We start from the raw sequence: 25,896 nt of genomic DNA, 5'->3' as shown, positions 1-25,896 counted from the left end.
GTTTTGATTTTAATCACATTGACTCTAAAAACCCCAACAATTGCCAACAACCAAGCTTAAAATTCTCAAAACCACAACAGTCTATTAATCACCTCCAAAATTCAATCAAATTCCAACTCTGCCTCCCCCCACACTTCAAATATGTGTGTGAAAAATCTATAAAAATTCCCCATTGAAGATCGCATTTTATTGCCAAGATTATGTGAGATAAACAATCGTTACAGAGGAACTAACTCATTTACTATCTGTATATTCATATATGAGTAGATCTTCTATGCTTCTGCATACATAAAAATCTGTTGCCTGTCAATAATGCTGATTCAGATTTTTTTTTCATCTTTTTCTCATTCATACTTGAGATAAATATAGAAGATTTTTTTTTTCCATACGTTTATTCTCATTTCTTTATTTAAAATGCCATGATTTGAATATTTCATGACCTATTTTTAAATCCGACACCCGCAAATTTTATAAAAAAAGCCATGTTCAAGTTTTATCAGTCGCCAATGCGTATGACCGTTGAATACAAAAAAAATTCCATTATTTCTTCTCTTTCCGCCAAATTTTTTTTGGCTTCTTTGGCTTCACATCCACGGAAATATTTCATTGAAGCTGAATATGAATAAAAATAAATCATTGATAAGTGGAATGAAGAAATATGAGAAGAGAGGCAGCAGATAGATAAACTTTATTGAGTTTCATCCATATAAATATTGCCATGAGTGAGCTTTTTGATGTTGACCAAATGTTGACTGTTGTTTAATGCTTTTTAAGAGCAATTGTATTGATTTTTTTTTTCGCGAGTTTATTGACTTTGCTGTACATTTTTGCAGGGGATTTATTGTTGACTGTTGTGGATGTTGAGTATAAATAAAAGCCAGCCACATTATGTCGTGGACATGAATTCTGGGCTGACAATTAGACATGAAAATGCTTTGTCGATTTCATTAAAATTATTGCCCAATAAAATGCTTAATAAATAATGATCTCATTTTTCTGGTGATGATTTTGTGTGCGAAACAGCGATTTTTGTGGTTGCATGGAAGGCCAATCGGATTTTGGACTCAAAAAGTCATCAATTGTGTTCTACTTTTTAAATGCTTAAAGGCATTGCAGATTCTATTGCTAAAATTCTGAAGCAGTGTTCCAAAAATTATGTTTGTCTACAAACTAGAGCAGTGTTGAACAAACCAAGTGCAACGGCTACAATCTAGACTTGCTGTCAAGATTCTGAGTCGGATTCATATGGTCCGATTCATATTCAGACTTGGGCTATTCTAATTCCTTCTTCAATATCCAGACCGAAGTCAAAAACTTGTTTATTACATCCCTTACATTAGGGATACATCACTCGTCCTTTAATAATTCTATTGAATTCCTCTCTCCATCGTAAAGTTCACGTTTCTATGAAAACCAATAAAAAACCAATCAATCGATACTTAGAATTGATCAAATGCTTTTGTGGATACTTTCTTTGAAAAAGTTGAAATGTTGAAATGAGTTTTTGGAATATTAAGTTCTCGTGCATAAATAACTTGATGATTTATTTGTGGTTTAATTTTACCAATAAAAGTTTTGCCTGCTGAATGTAGGAGGGTCATTGAATAGAGTTGATTGGATTTTTATAGGTTAGACAATTTTTTTTGAAGTTGTGGGGTTGAATTGATAATATTAAATTTATTTTTGTGAATATAATCGATTTATTGTGGGAGGAACTTCGGTGGATAATTTATGGTGATTTGTTAGAGAGACTGGATTGATTGTTGGCAGGTATGGGGTTGTTCACTTACTTATTAGGTAGAGCTCTTTGGGAAAGAGATGAAAATTATGTTATGTTATGTTAAAGGGCGCGGGGTTCAATAAGTGAACGGACTCTATTCCGAGCAAGCGGCACAATGCGACGAACTGCGTGGTAAGAGTACATCGAAATCAGCCGTAATGATGCCGCTAGGGTACCGTCTTCAACAATTTTGCGTCTTATGGTTAAAACGGCAGCATTGCGGTACTCAATCAAACAATTAGTGCTGTTCGGGCATTTCTGTATATTTTGAAGTGACTGATCTGTCCTAAGTAGCTTCAAATCACTTAAATCTTCTACAGATCAGATCAATCTAAACTTACTGTCACTCATACTTATTAAAGTAATCCAGTAATCCACTCCGCCTTCATGTTTATTTATTTTTGTCTGACTGCATCAATTCGCATGGACAACATTACGTCAAGAGTCGATTTATTTTAAAATAAGCATTGAAAATAAGAAAATTAGCAAAAATTTGTGTTTTTTGTTCATGAATAAAAAAGAACATTGACATTTGGCAGAAAAAATGCGAAAAGAAGAGCAAGAAGAAGACATAAGGCTAATAGTAGGAGAGAAAAGAGAATTTTTTTCTCTATTTTCATTGCGCATATTTCGACAGTGATTTTTTTATGGTATTCTTGTGGGATGCGAAAACGAAAATTGTTATTACAAATAACTTCCTCATTTTCATTCCAAACACATTCTTTAAGGCATTTTAAAAATTACTGAATTTGTTTTTTTGTCTATTTCCAGTTGACGATCGACGAAGGAGCAGTGGACGACGTAGTGAAGATCCACGACGACATACATTGGGAACGGAAATGATGCATTATGCAAATCAAGGTGGAAATATGCAACGATCTATGGATCTTGAGGTGAGGACCGTACGATGTGCTGAACATATTTAGACACACAAATACACAAATTTTCTTTTTTTGGGATTCATGTTTTATGCAACGGAAACTTTCTTGCTGCTTTTTGAGTTGTTTTACTTCACAAAGTTTTCTTTTTATCAGCAGTTTGTTTTATATTTGAAAGACACTAAAAAGCTTTCTTAATGGCTTTCTTATGCTTCGCAAAACAGTTTTTTTTAGTTTATTTCTTATTCTATGATGAACAAAAACATTTAAAATTGGCATGGAAATATACTTATTTTTATCATTTATAATTTATGGAATAAAATAAGAAAATTTATGGTAGTTTACTGACGGTAGAAACATGGCTAAGAAGATATTTGCAAGAATATACAACTGATTTTTTAAGTGCTAATTTCATAGTGATGGTTTGTTGTTGCCGAACCGACAAAGAGCCACAGACCCGCATTTTCTGCAATTTAGATGCGCTAGCTTGCAATCTAAAGATGTTCCTTATAGTTAGTCCAAAGATTTCTTTTAGAAAAATCCCTAAATTAACCTTTTATCCCATTCCTTTTAGCCAGACTGTTAAAAAGTTAATGCTCTTAAAGCTCTATTTCCAGAATTTCTAAATGCTTGATTGCCTTGTTACTAAGGCTTTTCATATTTAACCTGGTGACTTTGATCATCCCACAGTTATCGCAATAAGAACATCCAAAAACGTCCCCACATAATTATTGGAATTCTTGCAATAAATTCAAGCCATGAGTAGAACTAACCTTCTTAATTGAATCATTATTTCTATCTCCTTAAGTAATAGTTTATAAACCATTTTTATTTCTGTTCATCTTAGGTGTTCTTACTTCTCCATTTTTCCATCTTTTTCTATTCATTTCTAAGTATCCACTTCAGTTTCTAGACGTACATATCAAATTACTATGATCATAATAGAGGAGTGATATGGATTTCATGGTTATCGTTGGGCTAATTAATATCTCAATTCTATGTCTATTTTTGTGTGCACTTAAGACGACATTTGCCATTTGTTGTCGACTTGATGAATACTTTATTGTGGTATTTGTCTTGATATTTAGTCTTCATTAAAGATGCTTGTGGAATATATGACAAGTAAACAAAATAATTTGCAATAAAACCTCAATTCTTTTTCAATTAAAAGTAAATTAAGGAAAGCTTCCCAATTAGATACAACATTTTTAATTTTAATTGAGTTTGAAAAGGAGTTTTTAGGAATTTTTGTCAATGAAGCTATCTGATCCGATTGTTTCCTATAGTAACTTTGTTTTATTTGTCACAGAATTCGTAAAATTGTCATCCGAGTTCTGAATTAATCAATGTTTACAAATTGTTTCAAAATTAACCTTAAAGTTATTCAAAATACATACATGTACTTTAATTCAGCAAAACAAAAGAGTATTTCTATAGATTCTTACTTTTTTGACACCTACGACTTGTGTTTAACACTTTCTTTAATGTATTTTCAAGATTTTCCAATTTTTGAACTCATAAAAATCAAATTTTGAACTAAAATTTAAATTTGAATTTCCGTTATGTTTCAAAATTGAAATTTCGTTGGTTTTTTGCTCTTAAACCAATTTAAAACTCAATTCGAATTAAAATGAAAGAAAAATGCTACAAAATGCTTAAATCCGATACTTTATGTATTCTATAAAGTCAATATTCAATTTACGGCAACCAATTGAAGCATTATGACCAGAAAATTGAAATAAATAAGAATCAAATTATCAAATAAGCATGAAAATGGCAAAACATTTAAAGAAATTCACTTGTGCTGAATATGGTAAACATGAAATCCATTAAAATGTCTTCAATTGATATAATTTTATGCATTAAATCCATTTGTTAGATGTTTGAGGTTCCACAGATATTCAAATATTGAAAAAATGCTCATTCCAATCCATTCATTCGAGTAAACTCTTTTATAAGTCAATAGCAATGCACTTGAGATATTCTATTGATAGAGGATCTTATACGGATGTTTGAATTTTTTGGATCTATGCATCTACAAACATTCAATTGGATCTAGAAATACATTTCATTCATTTATAAAAATAGAAGAATTTTCATAGATTTAAAATAATACACAAAAAATGAAGAAAAATGGAAAAACTTTTTCAGTTCCAAAAAACACACAGAAAAATATGATTAATTTATATAATTTTATCACACACCCACCCTATTATGTGACCTAAAACAATCTTTTTTTCTCCTTTTTTTTGCACAATTTGTATATTTTTAGATGGGACAACCACAGAAGTCGAGAAAGGTAAACTATAATAATGGTTTGAGTTATGTTATAACCGAAGAAATGTATGCACAAGTTTAAAGGCAATTTTGTTCATTTCATGTAATAATTTATATTACGATTATTATAAAAAATTGAGTGAATATTTCTCTGTTTTGTTTTGTATTTCTTCAGACACTTTAAAGTATAATTTTTACCTGTATGTAGCAATAACTCTTTATTATTATTTTTTTCTTATTTCATTATTAATGCAATCAAATATTTACCGAAATCCATAATTGAAGTGAAGAAAAGAAAAATTATAACTTGGAGGGGGTCGTTCGTCAATGATGTGAATATGTGCTAGAGAAATGGGATTAATGGTCCACATTTTGAAATTTATATCCAAAAACCGAGATTTTTTAAACTATTAGTGCAGCTTTAGTTTGTGCAGTGGGTTGGTTCAGGGGTGCATTTAAAACACCACACATCATTTACGAACGATCCCCACCTAAAAAGGTGTATGGATGATGATTATGTTGTATCATTTTTCATAAACTTGTTTCCATTTTTCACTGGTTTTATTGCTATACTTTGTTCATAAAATATATATATCAACATGAATAACTAAAGCATACGGAAATTGTAAAATTATTATTAATGTCATATAATGCAACCTGTATTGATACGCTGATTATAAATCTACAAATTTTTTTTGTGTTATTGATATTGATTTCATTACCATTATTATGAATTTAATTATGATTATTATGTAAAATTGAGATAGTGAATATTATTTTATAATTTTGTAAAATAAGCCCTAACAGGCAATGAGATTTGAATTATAAAGTGACATGCTTTACAATTCTATTTTAGTGTCTAGTTAGGAATATGATTTGTTAAAGGATGGAAATTTTTTGGTTATTTATAATTTGAGTGATTTTCTTGGTGGATTTGACTTTTTTGAGTTCTTATGCTATTAACTTTTGATTGATTGAAGTATGGTAGTAACATGGACAGTTTGATTAATCATTAATATAAGCAGTCATTCATTTGCCTCGCTTACTCTTTAGGGATTGGGGGCCATTGCACTTTTGTTTGAGATAAGGTTTGGCAAAGAATCACAGAGCAGCATTTCTTGCATTTTAAGTGCACATGCCTTCAGTTTTGTGCTCTTTGTTATAGCTTATTGAAGGCTGCAGGCCTGCCCTTGAGTCCCAAAGTTGTCAAGTCAACAGATTTAGTTACAATTTCTCAGTTGCGTAGTCAACAAGTCCTCAATTGAGTAACAGTGTGAAAAACAGTTTTCTTATCCAGAAAAACGATTTACTCACCTTAACTACGAAGAGCAGAGATTGCTTCCTATATGAAGTTACACTATAGAGTATAATTGTTTTGGTTTTGAAGTTCTGACCTATTTTACTATAAGAGGAGCACTTGAGGAAATTTAAGGGATAATTAAAATTCAAATTCATGCCCGAACAGCACGTCTCTCACGTCTTGTCGTCAATGCGACGAAGCAACATTGCCCTAGTGACTACAATGTATGTTACATATTCAAAACCTTAACTGCTGTAAAATAGAGTGCACTTTACAATTTGTCACATTAAATGACTTTAAAAATAGCAAAAATCATTTAAATACAAACAAAAGTCATTAAGAACTTCCAGTAATTCCTTTAAAACTTGTATTTACTATTATCCAAGTATAAGTTATTGTGTGAAAACTTTTGCTATCTCATGCATTAAGAACGCTTTAGGGGAATATAATAAGTCAGAAATCATAATGAATATATGCGAGAAGTTTCCATCCTTTTCAAAACTAGTTATCGTCATTATTCAAAAATATGAAAGGAAAAAATGCTTTCAAATACATACATACATACATACATAATGTTATATCACATCATATTTACAACGATGACATGAAAAAGTTAAAATTACTTTGAAGCACAGCTACTTTATACATGAAGAATAGTCTATTATGGAATAAGAATTTTTATATTTATAAGCATAAAAGCTTTGACACTGATGTAGTCATAGACGTAATGAAAGAATTAAATTTATTACTACACGATAAGTTGCCGTCAAATATAATTACTTTTTGGTAGAAATATTTAATAGAGTTTACCTAGTTAAGCATAATAATGTAAAATGCAAAGGAGCTTTTCTCTCCTGAAGAGTACTTGATTTATGGGAATCAAGAGTTAATTAATAGGTTGGGACGAGATATCCTTTTGAAAAATATCCCAGTGTTGACAGTGATTTATTAAAATTTTATACTTAAGGATCAAATTCTCTGAAAAAATTACTCAGATTTTCCCTTTAAAGCAGTGCTGTCCAAGCTGTGTGACGCGGTACACTAATGTGTGCATTGAAAATGCCATGTAGCACATAAAATAGTTCTATTTTGGCCAAGGTTTACCACTAAGATGTTCCACGACACACAGGTTGTCCAGCACTGCTTTAAAATCATCAAAATTCTACAAAAGATGCCTACGAAGAAATTAAAATTAAATATTTCCTCCTGCGGATGTAAATGAAAATTACTTGAAATTCAAGATAACATTGTTCTTAGAATGTTAAAGTAAAGGAAACAGCACAGCTGAAAAATCAATCTAAGGATATTTGAGTTTGAAATACATTTGATACTTTTACTTGAGTGTCTGTCTGTGAATTTGTGTCTAAATATCCTGAACTTGATACTTTTTAATGGAATTATTTAGAATTGATCAAGTTAGGGCATTGAAGGGATGAGAGCTTGTAAATATTTGAGTTGGAGTTAAAGCTCAAGGTCAAATGGCTAACTATCATGTAATTGGCTCTTCTCAGTTTCATTATGACATCTTGAGAATTTGTCTTTTGATGAGTTTGTCGTCATAGTCAATAACTGATGAGTTAAAAGCCATTTCTGGACAGTACACCGTGGTTGCTAGGAGGCCGTTATGTCGCCGTATCAACGGTAAGAAGCAAATTACCTTGACGGCATGACGGCTTATCTAGACCAAAAATGCTGCTCTTGGCTCTTAAATTAAGTAAATTTTTCAGAGAATTTGAAACTTATTAATTGGGCTTTTGCCATTAAACGTACATAAAATTAGACACAACATCACAATATGCACAATTAGCATTTTAAAACTATGTCAAGCATAATTCACACAGCTAACATTTTAGGCAGTCTCAAAGTGAATTTTGATGATGATAAAAACTTTTAATACAATTTTAATTATGAAAAATATTATACAGAGCTTGAAGTGGAATAAGGTTGGGTGTTGTATGTCTAGTTTCTAAGGACGACTAGTTTTGCAGCTGTGCAATTGGTTGTTCTTAGAATTAGACATAGAATCAGTTGACTAGAGTTCACTAAAGTTGACTAGAGTCGACTATAGTTGACTAGAGTCGACTAGAGTTGACTAAAGTTGATTAGAGTTGACTAAAGTCGCCTCAACTTTAAAAAGAACTCGACTGGACCTAATATAATTTAGGTCCACTTCAAGCTCCGATGATTTGATCATGAAATGATAAATGAATTATTCAGCTAAGCTACATAAGCAGAAAAATATTGTCTATTAATTTTTAATTTAAGTCAATTTATTATTATTACTAGATTATTGTTATGAATTATTAATTTAATTTTTATTTAAGTACCAGATTGGATGAGAAATAAAAGAGAAAAAATTAAAGTTTTATTTTTTTTTTTGTTGTTGTGAACCGTAAAAAAAAAGTTTTTTTTGTGTTTTCTTTCACGCATTTAAAATTAGATTAGATGAAGTTGTTGTCGAGGTCGGCTTAATTGTTTTTTGAGACATTAAAATAATGGAAAAAGTTTTGCTGCCGATGGAATTTTTAATGTAGACTGTCCAAAAGTTAATTTATAGGACGACATCATGTGGAAAAGTTTTAAATTTTGGTGAAACTTTTGAAGTCTTTGATAAAGTCTACTGGAGGAATTAAAAAGTTTTGGACTAAATGCTACTTAATTCAGTGTTGTCTAAGCTGTGTGATGCAGCGCAATAGTGTGGCCCAGAGCACGAAGTCGACTCGGATTTTGTATGGAAAAGTCGATTCAAGTCGACTTCAAGCTCTGTTGTGGCCTTTAAAAAATGTCAAAAATCCCATGTCTTATGCGTCACACATCACCAAAATGTACTGCGGCACACAGTTTGGACAACACTGACTTAATGCATCAAAATCTTGAACAATCGACCATCTCCAGACAATATAAATGGAAGACAAATCAAATCCTTTCACAAAATAGGAGACAACATTGATTGAGAGCTGCCAATAGTCCCTAACGTCAATCAAATGACATGGATTATTTAGCATGCTGATGCACTGTAGATTTAAGATAGAATTAAGATGATACAGGCTTGAAATTGAGATTTCATTGAATCCACACGTTGAATATAACATGATTTATAAATTTTCACCAATATATCCAATTAATATGCCTGAATATACCAGCATATGGAAGGAAAATAATGAATATTATATAACTTTACACAAGCCTCATTTCTAACGGCCTAATTATAGTCACATGCCGTATATTTTTAGCAAACAGCATGCAAATATTTGCCATAATTTTCAATCCACTTAGTCTTCCTCAACCCCAGACTACTAACATAAAGTTATGCCTTTATTTCTAATCGCATGCTTGAGTATCCAAACGACTTGAAATTTATTTAATTTCCAATATATAAAAAAATGTTTTTGCTTCATAAATTTTGTTTAATTAAATATTTACATAATCTAAAAAATAATTTTGTTTGTGCTCTAGAAAGGGTTTTCGAATCTCTCTTTCTCTGTCCTATACTGCTCTACATTTCTCTACTTTTGTAATGTGTGATTTGCTAATAACCAATTTTTATTTTACTAACCAATTTTTTATTTTATTTTTTTTAGTTTTTTTTGTGGAATTTTTTTAATACTTTTAATTTATTGTAGGTAATAATCCGCTATAATACAGATCTAATTGCCATTCCGATTACTAATAATTTATTGATTTCTCATACACTCTCATACACACATGTGTTTATGCAATATGTAATAAAAAGTAATCAAGCTACAAACTTTTTATGATTTGATTATCCTTGGTTTGTCATATTCATTCCCTTGGGGAAATGCTTGTAAGATTTTTTTTCGATGATAATTTTAATCGCGTCTGTTATGCATCTCAAATGAGAACGTACATTTGACTTTCATACAGTGTTGCAGAATCAAGATTGGAATGTGTTTTGATGTTTTTTTATGAATGGGGGACATTTTTTGTGCTGACAAGACTGCATTGATGTCGTCTAGCAAAGTGTCGTTAGAATGAAAAAAAAATTGTACCGTGACACGCAATCGTGTTGCTAAATATTCAAGGCACTTGGTGAAGAAAAAAAATTCTCGAATGTGCAGTTATGCAGCATTATGCAGTTTTTGTACGATTGGAACTATTTCTTGATAATAAATTCATTGTTCATTCTGAGCACGGTCTAGGTCAGAATTTGTAGTTGCCTCTAATTTTATAAAGTCTAGCAGATTTTTCCATATTGAGTCTTGGAATCAATTTCGAGCTCTAGGCCGGTTTCCTAACACAATTGGGATATCCTGCCGTACTTGGTTAAGAACGAATATTCCTAGTACACCATACCTACCCCTGTTCCAACGCTAGGTTACCTCCCTAACCAAACTGCTTTAGGTTAATTTATCCTACGATATTCTAGGTATCTTAAGACTGAGACAGAGGTTGGGAAGATTTACTCAGGTGTATTCGAGTAGAGTAGAGCATTCTGGATAGCGTAGATTATTTCGGGTAGAATACATGTATCTCCGATAGAGGAGGGCACCCTGGATAGAATAAGGAATCCCGAGTAGATTCAGTTATAGATAATTTAATAATTCAAACTACCAAATTGCATATACATCAATACCAGCACTAAAAATCTTTATCAGAGTGAAAGAATACATGCTTCAGACTATGATAGAGAACAAGATTCCGTGTAAATCTCAAATAATTCATGATTTTCTTCATTCAACTCCCCAAACCATCTTCTACACTTCTCCCAACTAAGTGCTTTGTGGCACCTTGAATACATGTCATGAATATGCTTTACCTCCATTTAAATAAATTCTGCATTAAAACTGAAAAAATGACACTAGTGATAAATTTAATGGAATGTAAAGTAAGTAACTGCAACAAAGTAAAAAGCAAACTTGCTTAAAATTCCAATAAAATGCACATTTATAGCTAAAGATACCTTGAACAATCATTCCATCCACCTACAATAATAATATTTGTCGCATAAATTGTTCACTCCAAGCTGTTTGTAGATGTAACATTTGAATTATCAATCGAAAAATCTTACAGAACGACTCCAAGGGTAACATAAGTAATCATTTTATCTCTCATAATTTATCGAACATTTTACATACCATTGAAATGTGAATTATATTCAATAATAATCTCCAAGACAATTTTCATATCTCTTATTTTTTTGCTGCTTTCTAACAAGAATTTTGCATACGAAAAAAAAGAAGAAAATATCTAAATAAAAAACAACATAAATTTTATGCCATAAGCAATGTCTTTAATCCCTTTGACATTTTTCTTTTTTTTTCTCTCTGTTCTGTTTATATTCCTTTACGACATCGTGAAACTTGATCCATTCGATATGTTCATACACCCACCCGTAACTACACATACATATACAAAACAATAAATTACATAAAAAATAATAATAATATAGGGTGGAATGCCAATAAGAGCATATACGCCACAACATCAAGGGCCATTGTTTGATGATGATCCTGGCATTATGTCTGAAGTTGAAACGGCAAGTACGGGATTTAGACGGGGTGGAAAATCACGGTCATCACTTCCGGTTGTACGAACACCATCTAAAACTCTAGAACGTCCTCTAGGTATATCAGGTTTAAGTTCTCATATTTCAAATCTTTTACACTCCAATTATTTTTCTGTCTTTTATTTTAAAGGTTTGGTATTTTTGCAATATCGATCTGAAACGAAGAGGGCACTTCTGCCAAATGAAATAACTTCTATTGATACAGTTCGTGCATTATTTGTTAGATCATTTCCACGTCAACTATCGATGGCATATCTCGAGGGTCCCAATGTTAAAATTTATATTCATGATTCCAGTAAAGATATGTTTTATGAATTAGAGGATGTAAGGTGAGTAGTCGTTCTATCTATAAATTTATTGAGTGAGACATTATTATGTATGTAGAAGACAATGTTGCATTACCCACTGGAACATCATCTTTTTAAATTCTTTCATGAATAATTTAATCATATTTAATGTCATATACATCTCAGAATTCATCTCTATTATTCATATTTATCTCTGCATACTTCTTACACACACTGAACAATATTTTCCATATGAATTTTTCAGATCTCATCTGCGCGAGATTCGAGATCGTTCTGTGCTTCGTTTATTTGAATCAAACGAGGTTGCAGCACCGCAAGCTTTGCCTGGTGGACCTGGAATTCCTCTACCGCAGCCTGTGCCACAAGTTGGCAGCTGGGATCATGAACAGGTGGGTTATGTTGGAATCAAGAATTTTTTTTAGAGAATTTTATGGTTTTGGGAGAACTTTTCATCATGTAAATGGATGTTTATGGAAATTCAGAACAGGAATGTTGAACTAAAGTGTCTGTGCTTTGGTATAGAGGTTGTTAGATACTCAATTTTCGAATTTTCTGTCATTATCTGGGTAGATATTGGATTTAAAGATGATAGATTAAATTTTACATACAGTTTGGACAACACTGATCTAGATGGTGAATTGAGTCACAAACGCTCTTCTGAATAATGTCTTTAATATGTCTGCTGTGTATCAAACATGTTTAGTGGCTCAACTTTGGTTTCTTTCGAATGTCTTGAAACATCGAGAAGCATACTTAAGCTTGTCAAGTACTAGAACATTCCAAACAATGTTTAAAAAATCTCCAAATTTCTTCTTCGAACACGAAAAGTTCAGACTTAAATTCAAATAACTTAGCAAGATAGGCATTGCTAAATTTACCATTTTTAGAACTTCCATAACAAAGTTCGAACAAAAAATTGAAACACACGAGAAACATTACCTCGATATCAAATATCCCCTCAATGCATGAACATTTATGATGATCTGTGTTGCTGGAAAATCCACAAAATTACATCACCAACCTTTAAACTTTTGTTGTGTGTCGCAAAGAAAAAAAAAGCATAATTTCTGAAATGTAATCACAAAATTGACATTTTTCCATCTCTCACATTTCAATTTTCTGTAGAGCTACTTCAGTGAACCAGAATTTGATTCCGAATATCAACATCAACATATTCACAAAAGCAAGGTGAGTGATTTTTTGTTTTATAAAAAGGTTTTTCAACATTATTTATTTACGTTTATGTTTTATTTATACAAAAAAATGGCATAAAAGTTTTATCATATAGTATATTTTTATAGGAAAGGATATGTGAAAGAGATAAACACAAAATATTAAATTTCTTCCCTGAAAAATACAAAAGGTTTTATTCTTTGTATTTTCAATTGTTTTATATTTTTGTTTTTGTTCTTTAAAGTCGAAGATGTGTTGAATGGGGATTTTTATGTACTGGCAAGGTGTTATGATGATTTGAGATTGTTACGTAGATATTTTAAGATTTTATTTTTGCAAATTTTGAAAATTTAAAACATTGAAATTTTGAAGATTTAAAATTTAGAAAATTTAAAAATTTGAAATTTTAAAAGTTTCAAAGTTTTAAATTTTAAAAATTTGAAATTAATTTTTTAAAATTTGAAATTTAAATTCTCAAAGTTTGAAATTGAAGTTTTAATTTTGAAAGTTGAAATGTTTCAAATTCTTTAATTTGAAATTTCAAATATCTAAAAGTACCAACCTTGTTCCACGCGGAAGTTTAAAGATTCAACTAATTACTTTAAAATTGAATTTTATTCTTAAAGATTAAAAATTTTAGTAGATTTTCTCAAATTTCTTATCAAATTGAATCGAAATCTACTCAAAACTTTAAAAAAATAATCAAAGTCTGATTCAATTTCTTAAATGATATCGATTAGATTTTCGACCAGCTTTAAACAGCAAATCTCATAAAGCGTAGTCAATCCGGCAATAAAAACGAATGTAATTGTACATAATATCTATCTCTGTACGTGACTTAAAATGTAAAAAGACTTTTTTCCTTACAATTGAATATATCTACGTAACTTTTTCTCTCGATTGATTTTTTTCGCCACATTAGTTAATAATTATTGGCAATGATTCACTTCATAAAATTTAAATTGAGCATTATTGTAAATGCAGATAGATGCCTAGTGATTTACACGAAACAATTAACAAATTATTAAAAAAAATCTCAATGTAATGTTTTTTTCCCATTCGAAATTGTGGAAATTGTTTATAATTCTATGGGATGAGGCGATGAATAATTCATGGAAATTAAATAAAGGCGAAGAGATTAATAAGAAATGAAAGTCAAGGTTATATGAACTAAAAATTAAAAAATGCATCATCGTGCTTACTAAAGCTACTTAAAAATCTCCACAAACTTTAGATGCTTTCGCTCTTAACACCTTACTGGATGGTTGCGCACTCTTCCATGGTAACACGAGTGCACTTTCGAATGGCTCTATGAGACATGAATTACAATATGAACGAACAGCTTCAACTTCTCCTTCAGCTGGCTCACGATCATGTTCTTTAATTTCATCTTCAAGATTGTCATGTTCCGACAAATGTTGCTTAAAATCATTACCGCCAAATTGTGCCAATCCATCATACCAATCTGTATCAAAGAATTTATCGCCAACTTCTGTTAATGTGATCAGGTCACGTTTTTTCTTCTCCTGCTCCTTCGTCTCAACATTAACACTTTTATCACTTGATTTTGTTTGACGCTTGAATCTTAATGTTGGCAATTGTGACTCATCAATAATTTCAACATTAGCTGGATGACTTCCAAAGCCTGTGTATGATGATGTGAATGGTAATGCATCATTTTGTGGAAATTGAATACTTGAACTTGATGGCTGTGATGATGGGAAATTTATTTGTTGTTGTTGTTGGGGTAAAGGTGTTGGTTGTGGATTAAATTGACTTTGACTTTGGTAATGATGAATAGCATTATTGTTAATTAATTGATGCTGTAAGTTACGTGCACCAATATTATATTGACCTCGATTAAAATGTGTATTTAATGTTGCGGGTGCTGGTGTTGATGCGGGTGATTGACCTCCCGCAAAATTGATTTTAACGCGTGATGGAAATTGTCCGTTCGCCAATAATGGATTTATTGGTTGATTTGCCACAATCTATATCGGAATGAAAGGTGTGAAAATGGGAAGTTTAATCAAGAAAAAGTGATACTTACTGTTGGTCTTGGTAATGGTGTTGTTGTTGAAATTTCACCATCGTGGTCAAATTTATGGACATGATGATGCTTATGATCACGATGAGCTTTTCCAGCACTTAAAGCAACTGAATAGAGTTGTAATGATGTTACTTCCATGTGAAGTCCTTCACAAACTTTTCCTGTTGTTGATTTTCCACCTGTGAATGCCTTACCACCGGCTTCAATCTCGTGGGAAACGAGCTGTGTTTGTGGATATGAGAATTATTTACTGCTTTTTTTTTTGAGTATGCGGCAACAGAAAAAATTTTTTCATTATGAAAGAATTTCTTCATTTTGTACATGAAAAATGCCTGTCATTTTGCCATAAAATTTAATTTCGTACGTAACAAATTTCTACGCATTCAATTGTCATCAATTAATTAATGAAAAAAGAGTGCCAAAGCAACTCTCTCGTCAAACTAGTCTGTGATGTAATTTTTTTTGCATAATTTATAAATAGCATTGAGAGGAAAACAAGCTTCAAGCTGCGACTTGTATTTCCGCAGTGACTTTGTAATAAATTTCACTATTATTTTCACTGCCGAGTATTTGAAAAATGTTCAGGTATGAATTACTCGATAAAATATGAAAAGACCTACGTCAAACATTTGGATTAAAATAAATCACTTACGCGATTGTAAAATCCGCGGCCAACACGTTCGCTCTTGACCCATAATTGCCATTCGCCAGTCTTTCCATTCCATGATGTACACGTGTGATGCCATTTCTTCATTTGGAATGGATATCCCAAACGATAGAGTGAATAGCCACGTACAGCAAGTGTAACGAAGCTAGAACTATTCACATTTGATACCCAGAATTGAATTTCTCGTGGCTCGTCGTGAACTGTAAAGAAAAATTAAGATTTTTTTATACTCAAAAGAAAAATTTTTGAATTGCAAATTTCTGGCATTGATCTCCATTTCAAACTTAGAACTGACAGTCAAGCAAATGCAATTCGCAATTAATTTGTAAATACAAACATGTAAATGAATGCCATAGAACAAATTTATGGAGTGAGTGTGAGATTAACAACTAGCTTAAAATTCATACAAATTTAATCACTTAGAGTAGAGTTGAGTGGATTTTAGCATAAAAAAGTGAGAGATTATGCTTGAACTTTTTATTTTATCTCAATGAAAATGGTTTCGGTTGACAGCGAGTGGCAAAATAAAATGACGTCGAGCAAAAAAAAATATGTAAAGGAATTTTAATGTAGTCTGAAACAGAGTTACAGTACATGCACAGATTTTCAATCTAGAATACAAATTACTTTGTGTGAACGAGGGGAAAATTTGTTGTTTTTATAACCGAGATGTGTCATTGTGATGTAGAACTTGTGGACAGTGTTGGGTATATAGATGTCTAGTTCAACATAGGGACTTGGCCCCCTTACTTTCCTCACCTCATTTGGAAATAATTCTTCAATTTGCTTGGATTTTTAATACCTCATAAATTTTAAATTCATACACAAACCAGTCACCCATCCTCCAACCCCACCTGTCCCCAACCCATTTGACTATCATTTCCCTTAAGGAAATCACTGCCGTTGTCCCAGAGCTGGTTATATGAATGCAAGTTTCTGAATAAATTCAATAGACGGAGATTCATATAAACCCTCACCCCACCAACAGCCTACCTCCAACAATTTCTGCCTACTCCCCTACATCAACAACCCTGCCTTTATCTACAGCACCTGAGATGATAAGCTCTTGCTGTTGTGGTTCTGAGATCTCTAAAGTATTTAATATTTCAAACAGAATTTCTGAGAAGTTTTATTTTAATCTCTTGTTGTAACAGTCAAGGGCAAATCAGGCATTTAAATTGTATCAATAAAATTCAGAACGTGAACTCACGAAATAAAAGTGAAAGGAGGACAAAATCCTTAACTGAGTTCAATTCATTTCAATATAAAAATTCACTTTTTAATCTACAAATTGTGCAGTTATGTAAGACTTAAAAATTCGCACATTTATTTTGGCACTGGAATTACAAAAAAGATTTAAAAAATTCTCATGATATTGAGATGCTTAATGTTACATAATTGCCCTCTTTCACATTCTTTAATTTCTCTTATTGTTGAAAATTATTTCTTGTGAACAATTTTAAGCCCATTCCATTTAATGACAATTTAATTCCGATTATTATTCAATTGAGTTATTCGAGGCTGTATGTGTTTTTTTTTTGTTAAGCTTTTTTTCTTGTTTTTAAATTATTTTTCATGTAAAATGTGAAGAAATTTATGGAATTAAGGTCAGTATTTTATTGTATAACATGATCGAGTCTCTTGATTTTGCCTCATGCCAGTTACAAATTGGAGCAATTAAAGTCTCAAGAACAAAAGAAAGTTTATGTCTGGTTATTTGATGCCGGGCGATGGAGATAAATTCGAGAGAAATCAACTTGATACTTATCGTTGGTCAGTACCGGTGTGATAGTCTTATTTTGAATGCTCTTGACCCAGACATATGAGAAGAAACAGCATTATGATGTCAATACCTTGCCCTTCAAGAAAATCCTTAGAAAGTTCAGATAAAATCTAAAAACTTGATTGATCCATACCAAAAAAGCTATACAAAATCTTAAGACCTCCCATCCCCACCAACGACCCCTCAAAAGCTGATCAGTAAAGATAAACACAAAAGATAATTGAGAATCAAGCCTTCAATCTCTTTCTTAAAAAATGTATTTAACGTGAAATAAATCCATTAACATGCAATTTACCTTTCCTGAAATGCTCAAATCCAATTAAGGCATAAAATATACAATTGAAATCACTTGACTGTTGACATTGTACCTGAAGATTATTGAACTCTGATTTTAACCCTCTTTATAAAGTTTAAATATTATTTCCCCTCCACAAAACTTTAGGTATCATTTTATCAAGCTCCAAAACCACTTCATTTCCTAAGCAGTTTCATTTTCCATTTTATTCCATAAAAAAGTTTAATATAGTTAGGAGGAAATTAACATGTAGGATCTGTGTTATGAAATATGAAGGAAGATTCCTACGCAAATATAATAAATGTTCATAAGTCCTACGTAGATATATTCTTGAAAAGGTCAGACATGACGACATTTCTTTGATTATTAAGGATGTCAAAAATTGAAATTTAAATGATTGATAAATTGGATGTTTAAAGCCACACTAAGCATAGACAAGAAGGCTCAAGTATCCCAGAAAGCACAATAAGTAGAAATGGCTGATAATCCGACACCAAGCCAGCTTGACTCTGGGCCCAAGCCATATTTGATGAAATCCGTCCTCAAACCAGAGTCAAATCGGAATGATACTGGATTTTCGGCCAATACTACGTCATGTGCCTTCCGAGCATGATTTTTGATAAATAAAACAACATTTGTGGTCGAAAGCATGTCAATAATGCTTAATTCAGTATACCGAGATACTTTTGTCTCATATCCGCCAATGTTCAATACAGATATGACAACACAAATTCCACAAACGCTTCATGGATTTCAAATTTTATTTATATCCCCTTTTTAAAAATGTTCAATGAATTAATATCGACATTTTAAAAGTATCGACATAAAATCCAGCCATAAGCCTTAACAATCTGCCTATTCATATTGTCAATTGAAAATTATTTCAAAGCTTTCAGAACATCATGAAAAGCACAACAAATATATATTTTTCCATATTAAACATTAAAAGCATTCCATAATAATCCTCTCAGTAAGTCAATCTGTCGCATAAATGCTCATATAGAATTACATATTCAATACTATATTTACATTTAATGTCATTCATGAGTGAAATTCTTTCATTTTGATCTTTCATGCAAGTAAAGGAACTTTCATTCTATTTACTTGATTGGTCATAATGTTCAAAATAGGAGAAACTTAATGGAATTGAAAGATGGTCAATGAAGTGCGAAAGATTGAATAAATATCTATCAAGCAATCAATGTTGCTAATTAATTTATTCAGTATATTGCAGTGGTGGTTAACCTTTTTTAAATTGTGGTACACCTTGATGGTAAACCATGCCAAAGCATAAATTTTCAAATAATACAGTAATGTCCCGCGACACACAGGTTGCCCACCACTGATATCATGCATCATGCATGTGGGAAATTGATTAATTATTGAATCAAAATTTAAATGTCTGATTATTGGTCACATGGGAATATTTTGATTTAATTAATTTGATTTTGAGCAAAAATTAGAAGCGACTATTGATTGTACAAATTGGCACAATTTGATGATGATTTATGGAGCTTCCATAATTGAGAATTAATTTTGATTGATGAGCATTGAAAGTTTAAAGAAAATTTGCATTAGAACCCGAATGACATACTTGTTATCATGTGTGTATAGCTACAATTTGGTTATGATGGCAATGTACTTGCTTAATTCACTAACCGTACAGATCAACTGTGATCTATGAGTTTTCTAAGTTGGCGTCTGAAGCACGATTTATCGCTGGCTGCTTTTCGTCAATTAACAATACCTAATGCTACACTAATGCTCTTGCCTTCTGTTTCAAAGATTCAAAATCAAGTCTAAAACTTGTCAAGAAAACTGACTCTACATGATACTCGAATTCTTCAATTTTTTAGTCCAATACAAATCAATTTTCAATTAAGAAATTCCTCAATACATCCGATAAAAAAATCCCTTAAAGCATTTAAAGCTCTTTTTCATCCCCAGGCAAAGTTCATGAACCGACAACTGACTGAATATCTACAACATTATCCACAACACATTCCGAGAATCTCTCTCTATAGGATGTACACATAATGATAGAAATCTACCTTCCTAATGTCTATCTGCATTATTCCATTTCATTCATCTCCAACCACCCGTGAATTGTACATTCAACAAACCTACAACTCTATGGAGTATAAAAAAAAATTTCTACTTCAATTTCATTGAATGCAGCAAAATAATTAAAATTATTGCATAATCTCCCCCCACTGCAAGTCTCTCTTGAGATTAATATATTAAACAACAACATAACCACTGGGGATGTCTTTAAGTCAACCTGTTCTTTAATCTTTTATCATATCTGATATTGTGAATTTAACTGTGGGGAATCGGAATTTATCATTAATCACATTCCTTCGCACCTCATTTGAGCTTCACATAGAGAACAATCACAGTCGACAGAATAAGAACAAGTGGATTAAGATGGAAAAAGAAAAGTTTATTCAAGGTTCATAGATTAAAATCAATGTAATTAAATTTAATTAAATAGTAACAGCGACTTGCTTTAATTACTGCAGGGTAAGACACGACTTTAAAGCTTTTTATTTAAAATTTACTTTAAAATTTGTCATGTGAGACTTTAAGTCAGTGGTGGACAACTTGTGTGACGCGACACACCTTGGTGGTAAGCCTCAACTACCGAAACTGCACACAGCATACAATTCATGCCATTTTTAATGAATTTTAGCAGCACACTAGTGTACCGCGGCACACAAGTTGTCCACAACTGCCTTAAATATTTTATGAGATTTAGTTGTGTCGTGTCTGAAATTCCCGAGCATAATGAATGTTTTAAATTTTGGGAGGATTGAGATTTAAATTTTAAATTTTTCATTAATATTAATGCTGGCTGTGACCTCAATTCTTTATCCGATAAATAGAGCTTTTGATTCTTATTTTCGAGCAGCCTTTCCAACTATTCACACAAAATTCTGTTTCAAATTGAACTTAGCAAGCAACAATAAAGTCAATTTAGGAAACCACAAAAGTTGAAAATATTTAAATTTAATTAAAATCTGCTTTATAGAATTTGCGTATATCCATGAGCATGTAATTAAACAAATTTCAATATTTGCTTCTAAAAACCTGATATACTTCTTGATTTAAATCTTACATTTATGTCTTTTTATTGAATTCTTTGTAAATTGAATTTACATATTCAAGTTGTTTTGTAGTAACACATGCTGATGTAAATTCCTGTCTTTACAGTGTTTTAATTTAGGATTTAAAATTGTCGCTTTTTGTGGGCTTTGAAGTATATTTACAACATCTTATGTGATTATTTAGTGTTAATATGATTAAATTCAAGGAAATCGAGATGAATAGTTGTAGGTGGTGTTATGCACACTTTATTGTAGACTTTGTGGTTTATATAAAGCCTGAATTCTTGGGTTGATTATTGTGTAATTGGAATTTGATTGGAATTTAACACAAGGATTCGAAAATGACGTTATTAAAGACATAAATTTGGGATTTCTTTAACTTTACTCACTAGTGCTTATCTTTGGTTGGCTGTTCATTGTACAGTAATAAAGCAAATTACCGGGAAGACATACGACGTAGCCATCCGACATGACATTGGCCTGAGGCTGGATTTCATCAAATCTAACCTGAGGCTAAATCATGCCAGCTTGGGGCCATTTCTACTTCTTGTGCTCTCCAGGTGACTAACTGCTCAAGTTACGAATTAAAACTAGGTCGCCGAAAACACACAGCGTATAAATAGCCAGAAATTCGATCATGGGCATGACCTTAGCTTCAAGAGATTCGATAAATTCGGCCTCAGTGTGACCAGTTAGTCTGAGCAAACTCAATTATATCACAAAAGACACCTCAAAATCATGTACAGCTCGGTATTCTAATTTGATTACCTAATTAGTTAATATACAAAACTCACAAACTCATTAAAAGTCTTTTTGTCAGCAATTAATTTGAACTTGAAATGTCTTCAATATTTATTAAATATCACATAAATGGTTTCATGTCTTTAAGGGGTAATTTGCAAATAATAAATCATTTTCTGCTCCATTTCGGATATATTCATTCAATTTAAATCGCGACTTTATACTGTATTCATTATTAGGCACAGGTTATTGAATATTTTTACGCATATTTCAGCTATTTTGTCTTGAAAATTTGCAAAAACATCTTAAATTCATAACAAATTTAAATAATTTAAGATCCTAATTAAGGAACTCAGCATAAATTGCTTGCGGCTGCTTAGCAACAAAGAATGAATATTTACCGCTCATAAAGATTCACAAAAGATTAATGGGAAATGTTTTAATTGCACTGCCTTTTTATCTCACTCTGTCTCATGTCATACAGCATGAAGATAAACACAAACACAGTAGGAAATCGTCAATAATCGACAAACAGTCGTAAAAAATTATCTCGAGTCATGTTTGAAAATGAAATAATCAAGCGAGAAACAAAAAGAAGCACAGCAAAAAAATACGAGAAAGAAAGTTTTACGTAATTTTATTTTTCTGCACTGTGTGTACGTGAAATAGAAATGGTAAATGAAAAATAATGTGAGTGAGTAACTTAATCATATGTTTAATGGAACCTGATATGCAGAAAAAATGGCAAGATAAAGAATTGAGGGGGTTGGATATGAATGACGTGTTTCAGTCTTTTATAGCACAAAATACTTGAATTTAACAGATTCTGTTGATCATTAAAGCAATGAGGAAGCATGAGTGGGGTAATGGGTATAGTCAGGAGCTTACTCAAGAGGGAGTTGGAAACTAGCTTGCAACTTGGTTTACGTGAATGGATCTTACTTAAAACCTTAGAATTGAAGGTCGTATTAAGGAATTTGACTCCTAATCAACCTAAGACCCCCGTTCTCCTCGTCCTTTTGATTTTCACTTGACCTTTTCATTCAAAAATCATAATCAAGTCTCAGGCACTCAATTAACCTCATTCTCAATCGTACAATTTAAGACAAGTTACTTAGCCTTGATCTCAGTCGACCTTAAGTTTCAAGACACCATATCCAAAACTCCCCACAAAAAAATCAATCCAAAGAAGACAAAAACTCTTTAGCAAATTTTTATCAGAGATTTTCCTTGGCTCAAAAGTTTGCGACTTCATGTGAATCGTTAAAAAAGTTCTGAATAGCATTAACATATTCTTTGTGTATGTTAAGGGATTCTTTTACTGTTACTGTACACATGTCGCATGAACAAGCTGTATTACAATGTTCTCGATTTGATTGATGGATTTATATCCTAGTTAATATGAAGACATAGACAGATTTACCAAGAAAAAAAATTCGAATTCTTTTTTATGGATGGCTTATCATGCATGCATAAATTCCCATGTTTCTTATAAAATTGTAAATTTTTTTCTACGTTTTGAGTTTGAATTCGGAAAAGAAAATTTCAAAGAAAATTTTTTTCGTTCAAAAAACCTTCAAAAGTTTTCTGAGAAGCACAAAAAGCATGAAAAAATTCTTACGAAGCTACTTTAAATGCTTTTCAATTAAGCAGAATGAAAAAGTTCCTTTCAATGAAATAAACGAGCGAGAACATTGAATCTCATTAAGTTTACATGAGTATCACGAGCTTCGACTTGACGACAAGCAATCAAATTTATTTTTTTGCAATTCAGCATAGATCCTGGTCTGATTTAAATTAGAATTCTATCGACACAAAAGCTTGTTAATGATCTACAATACCTATAATTTATCATCATTATATGGAAACAGGTGCAAACACTTTTAATCGATAATTTTGTACTTATATCTGCATATGACAATAGATATATAATTTACATTCAATTTAGGTTGGAATGATCATACATATAAGGTTTATGAGTGACTGCCGATTAAATTCCTTTATTAATGAATTAGATTGTCATGAAACTTGGAGGTAGCGGATGTCTTTGAATGCTTAGGTGTATTCAGGGATATGATTCCCAAACCTCCTTCAGTCCTCTCCATTATGGACATAAATTCTTCAATTTGCTTGGAATTTTCGAGAAAAGTTCTTCAAACTCCATTCTTCACTCCAGACAATTTCTGACTACGTCCCTGATCATATGAAGTAGCTTTACAAACTGAAAGTCATGTTAGATTGATTATAGCTTATTATGTAGCAATTAGAATAAAATTAAGATACATTTTTGGGATAATGAGTTTGATTGCTCCTTTAATTGAGTCTTTGAGTCTTTTTGGGATAGTTGATCAAAAGTTGTCTGGATGTATAACAGATTATTTATATTCACACGAAAGACAATCACCTTGATAATCAATCACGATTGCCAAGATACAGTCATAAAGCTGTTTGGAAGCTGAATGTCATGAACACGATAGGGTGCCCTGACCACACCGAAATGCTTCTATTCAATGAAATTTCTTTGTCCGAATTGTCAGACACGTGATCATTTTGGAACATTTTTTAAGCATTTCACTAATTTGATTAATTTTTGCTAGCTGATTCAGCATAAATTCACAATTTTTTAATTTTTTAATTTTTTAATCTCACTCTCACTTTCACAAATAATACGGAATGGACAAAAATACGTTGCAACTAATTGATGGCAAATTAATGTCCAGTTGATGACTAGTTCTAATGTCCTGAAAGGCACACGATGAAAAACTGGTCGAAAATCTAGCACGATACCAGTTAGACTCTGATGCCAGGTCAGATTCTATGAAACCCGACCACATTCCTGAGTCAAGTCAGTTTGGGCCAGGATTTTCGACCATTTCTACATCGTGTGCTTTCCGTATGTTTTTTGTGTCCACTCATTTCCAAATAAATCCCCAAAAAAATTAAACTCACCTGAATAAGTAAAAATGACATGATCACCATCGTGCTTTGTAAAGCGCACCCACGAGCAAAGTGTAAATTGATCCATTGTCTTTACTGTACTTGTATCATAATCAATAGTTGATTCATGATCAATTGCAAATTTATCGAAGGCACAAGCATCCTTTAAGATGAACAAAAGAAAAAAGTTAAGAATAAAAAAGGGAATTTTCCTTCCACAAATACACAATGGAAGTTGCTTTTTCAAGTAACAAGAAAGTAAGTTTGATGGATGTAGTAAGAACAAAATGAGAGGAAGAAAATGAATTATTAATAGCTTTAAGAGCGCATCGCAAATGAATGAATAAGTGAAGTGAGAAGCATGAGAAGTGACTGAATGAGAAGTAGTAGTAAAGAATGGATAAGTAGATTATTATAATTCTGAAGTACAATTTTGAAAGCATCACCAAAAGTTACTTACTTCGTAGAAATTTCCATTAAAAGTGTTACTACTAAAATGCAATGCTTTCGCACTTAAATATCTTCCATCATTTACATTGAGTGCACTTACTGGAGATTCAACATTATAACCATTAGATTTAGCATGGAATGACTCAAATAGATGATCAACGGAGGTGTCGTGACTGTAAATCTCATTACTAGATTTTTTGAGTATTTCAGTCTCACTACCAAGTGACGGATAAGAATGTTGCACTGTATATGATGCTGTATGAGACGCAAGTGGCGTCCAGCAATTAATCACCGGCAGAATTGCAATTAAATTCACTAAAAGTCTTTTCATGATTTTTTAATTTTTTTTTCACTTTCAATTTGCCAAAAATTTACTTAATTTTTTTTTTCTTCAAAAATTCACCGAAACTTGTTAGCAGCACGAAAAAAAAATATTCAACGATATAATTGTTTGACTGCTCGATCGTAACTAAATCTTGAATCTGCTGCGGCTGCCTTTAGATGGATTGCAGCGAACAATAATGAAAAAAATAAAATACAACAACAACAAAAAAAAAGCATAAAGCTACACTCAACCGTAAAAGTTCAATTGAAGTTTGAGCTGCCTATGCCTGTTGTTGTTG

The 25,896-nt window shown here is 31.8% G+C and overlaps 2 protein-coding genes across 18 annotated transcripts in view; one reads left to right on the top strand and one right to left on the bottom strand.

Annotated features, from left to right (window-relative positions):
• LOC139093193 (myb-like protein P) overlaps positions 1-25,896 on the top strand; it is a 143,605-nt gene that overhangs the window by 76,195 nt on the left and 41,514 nt on the right. For 11 of the 17 annotated variants that reach the window (XM_070643813.1, XM_070643812.1, XM_070643819.1 and 8 more), the window contains 6 exons: positions 2,552-2,673; positions 4,931-4,957; positions 11,646-11,829; positions 11,893-12,091; positions 12,315-12,459; positions 13,196-13,258. In XM_070643813.1, the coding sequence (XP_070499914.1) occupies positions 2,552-2,673; positions 4,931-4,957; positions 11,646-11,829; positions 11,893-12,091; positions 12,315-12,459; positions 13,196-13,258 (740 nt within the window). The remainder of the gene's footprint in view (positions 1-2,551; positions 2,674-4,930; positions 4,958-11,645; positions 11,830-11,892; positions 12,092-12,314; positions 12,460-13,195; positions 13,259-25,896) is intronic. The other 6 variants (XM_070643816.1, XM_070643815.1, XM_070643823.1 and 3 more) reach the window with 3 other exon arrangements.
• On the bottom strand, positions 13,943-25,723 carry b6 (pentraxin-related protein b6). The gene is made up of 5 exons (XM_070643829.1): positions 25,374-25,723; positions 24,836-24,986; positions 15,946-16,160; positions 15,294-15,515; positions 13,943-15,234 (listed from the first exon to the last, which is right to left on the bottom strand). The coding sequence occupies exons 1-5, from the start codon at positions 25,602-25,604 to the stop codon at positions 14,455-14,457; spliced, it is 1,599 nt and encodes a 532-aa protein (XP_070499930.1). The 5' UTR covers positions 25,605-25,723; the 3' UTR covers positions 13,943-14,454.

This window comes from Chironomus tepperi, unplaced genomic scaffold (assembly GCF_022539635.2).
Source record: "Chironomus tepperi strain 1889 unplaced genomic scaffold, CSIRO-AGI_Ctep_v1 contig_335, whole genome shotgun sequence".
NCBI lineage: Eukaryota > Metazoa > Arthropoda > Insecta > Diptera > Chironomidae > Chironomus > Chironomus tepperi.
The sequence above is the reverse complement of the archived record's forward strand: the minus strand, read 5'-3'. Positions and strand labels throughout refer to the sequence as shown.

Excerpts from the sequence above, each read along its gene's own strand:
- b6 (XM_070643829.1), bottom strand. The coding sequence starts at position 25,604 with ATGAAAAGACTTTTAGTGAATTTAATTGCAATTCTGCCGGTGATTAAT. Across the intron at positions 16,161-24,835 it reads TGTCATTTTTACTTATTCAG|TTCACGACGAGCCACGAGAA; the intron begins GTGAGTTTAATT and ends TTTTCTTTACAG. Across the intron at positions 15,516-15,945 it reads GCCGCGGATTTTACAATCGC|CTCGTTTCCCACGAGATTGA; the intron begins GTAAGTGATTTA and ends CCACAAACACAG.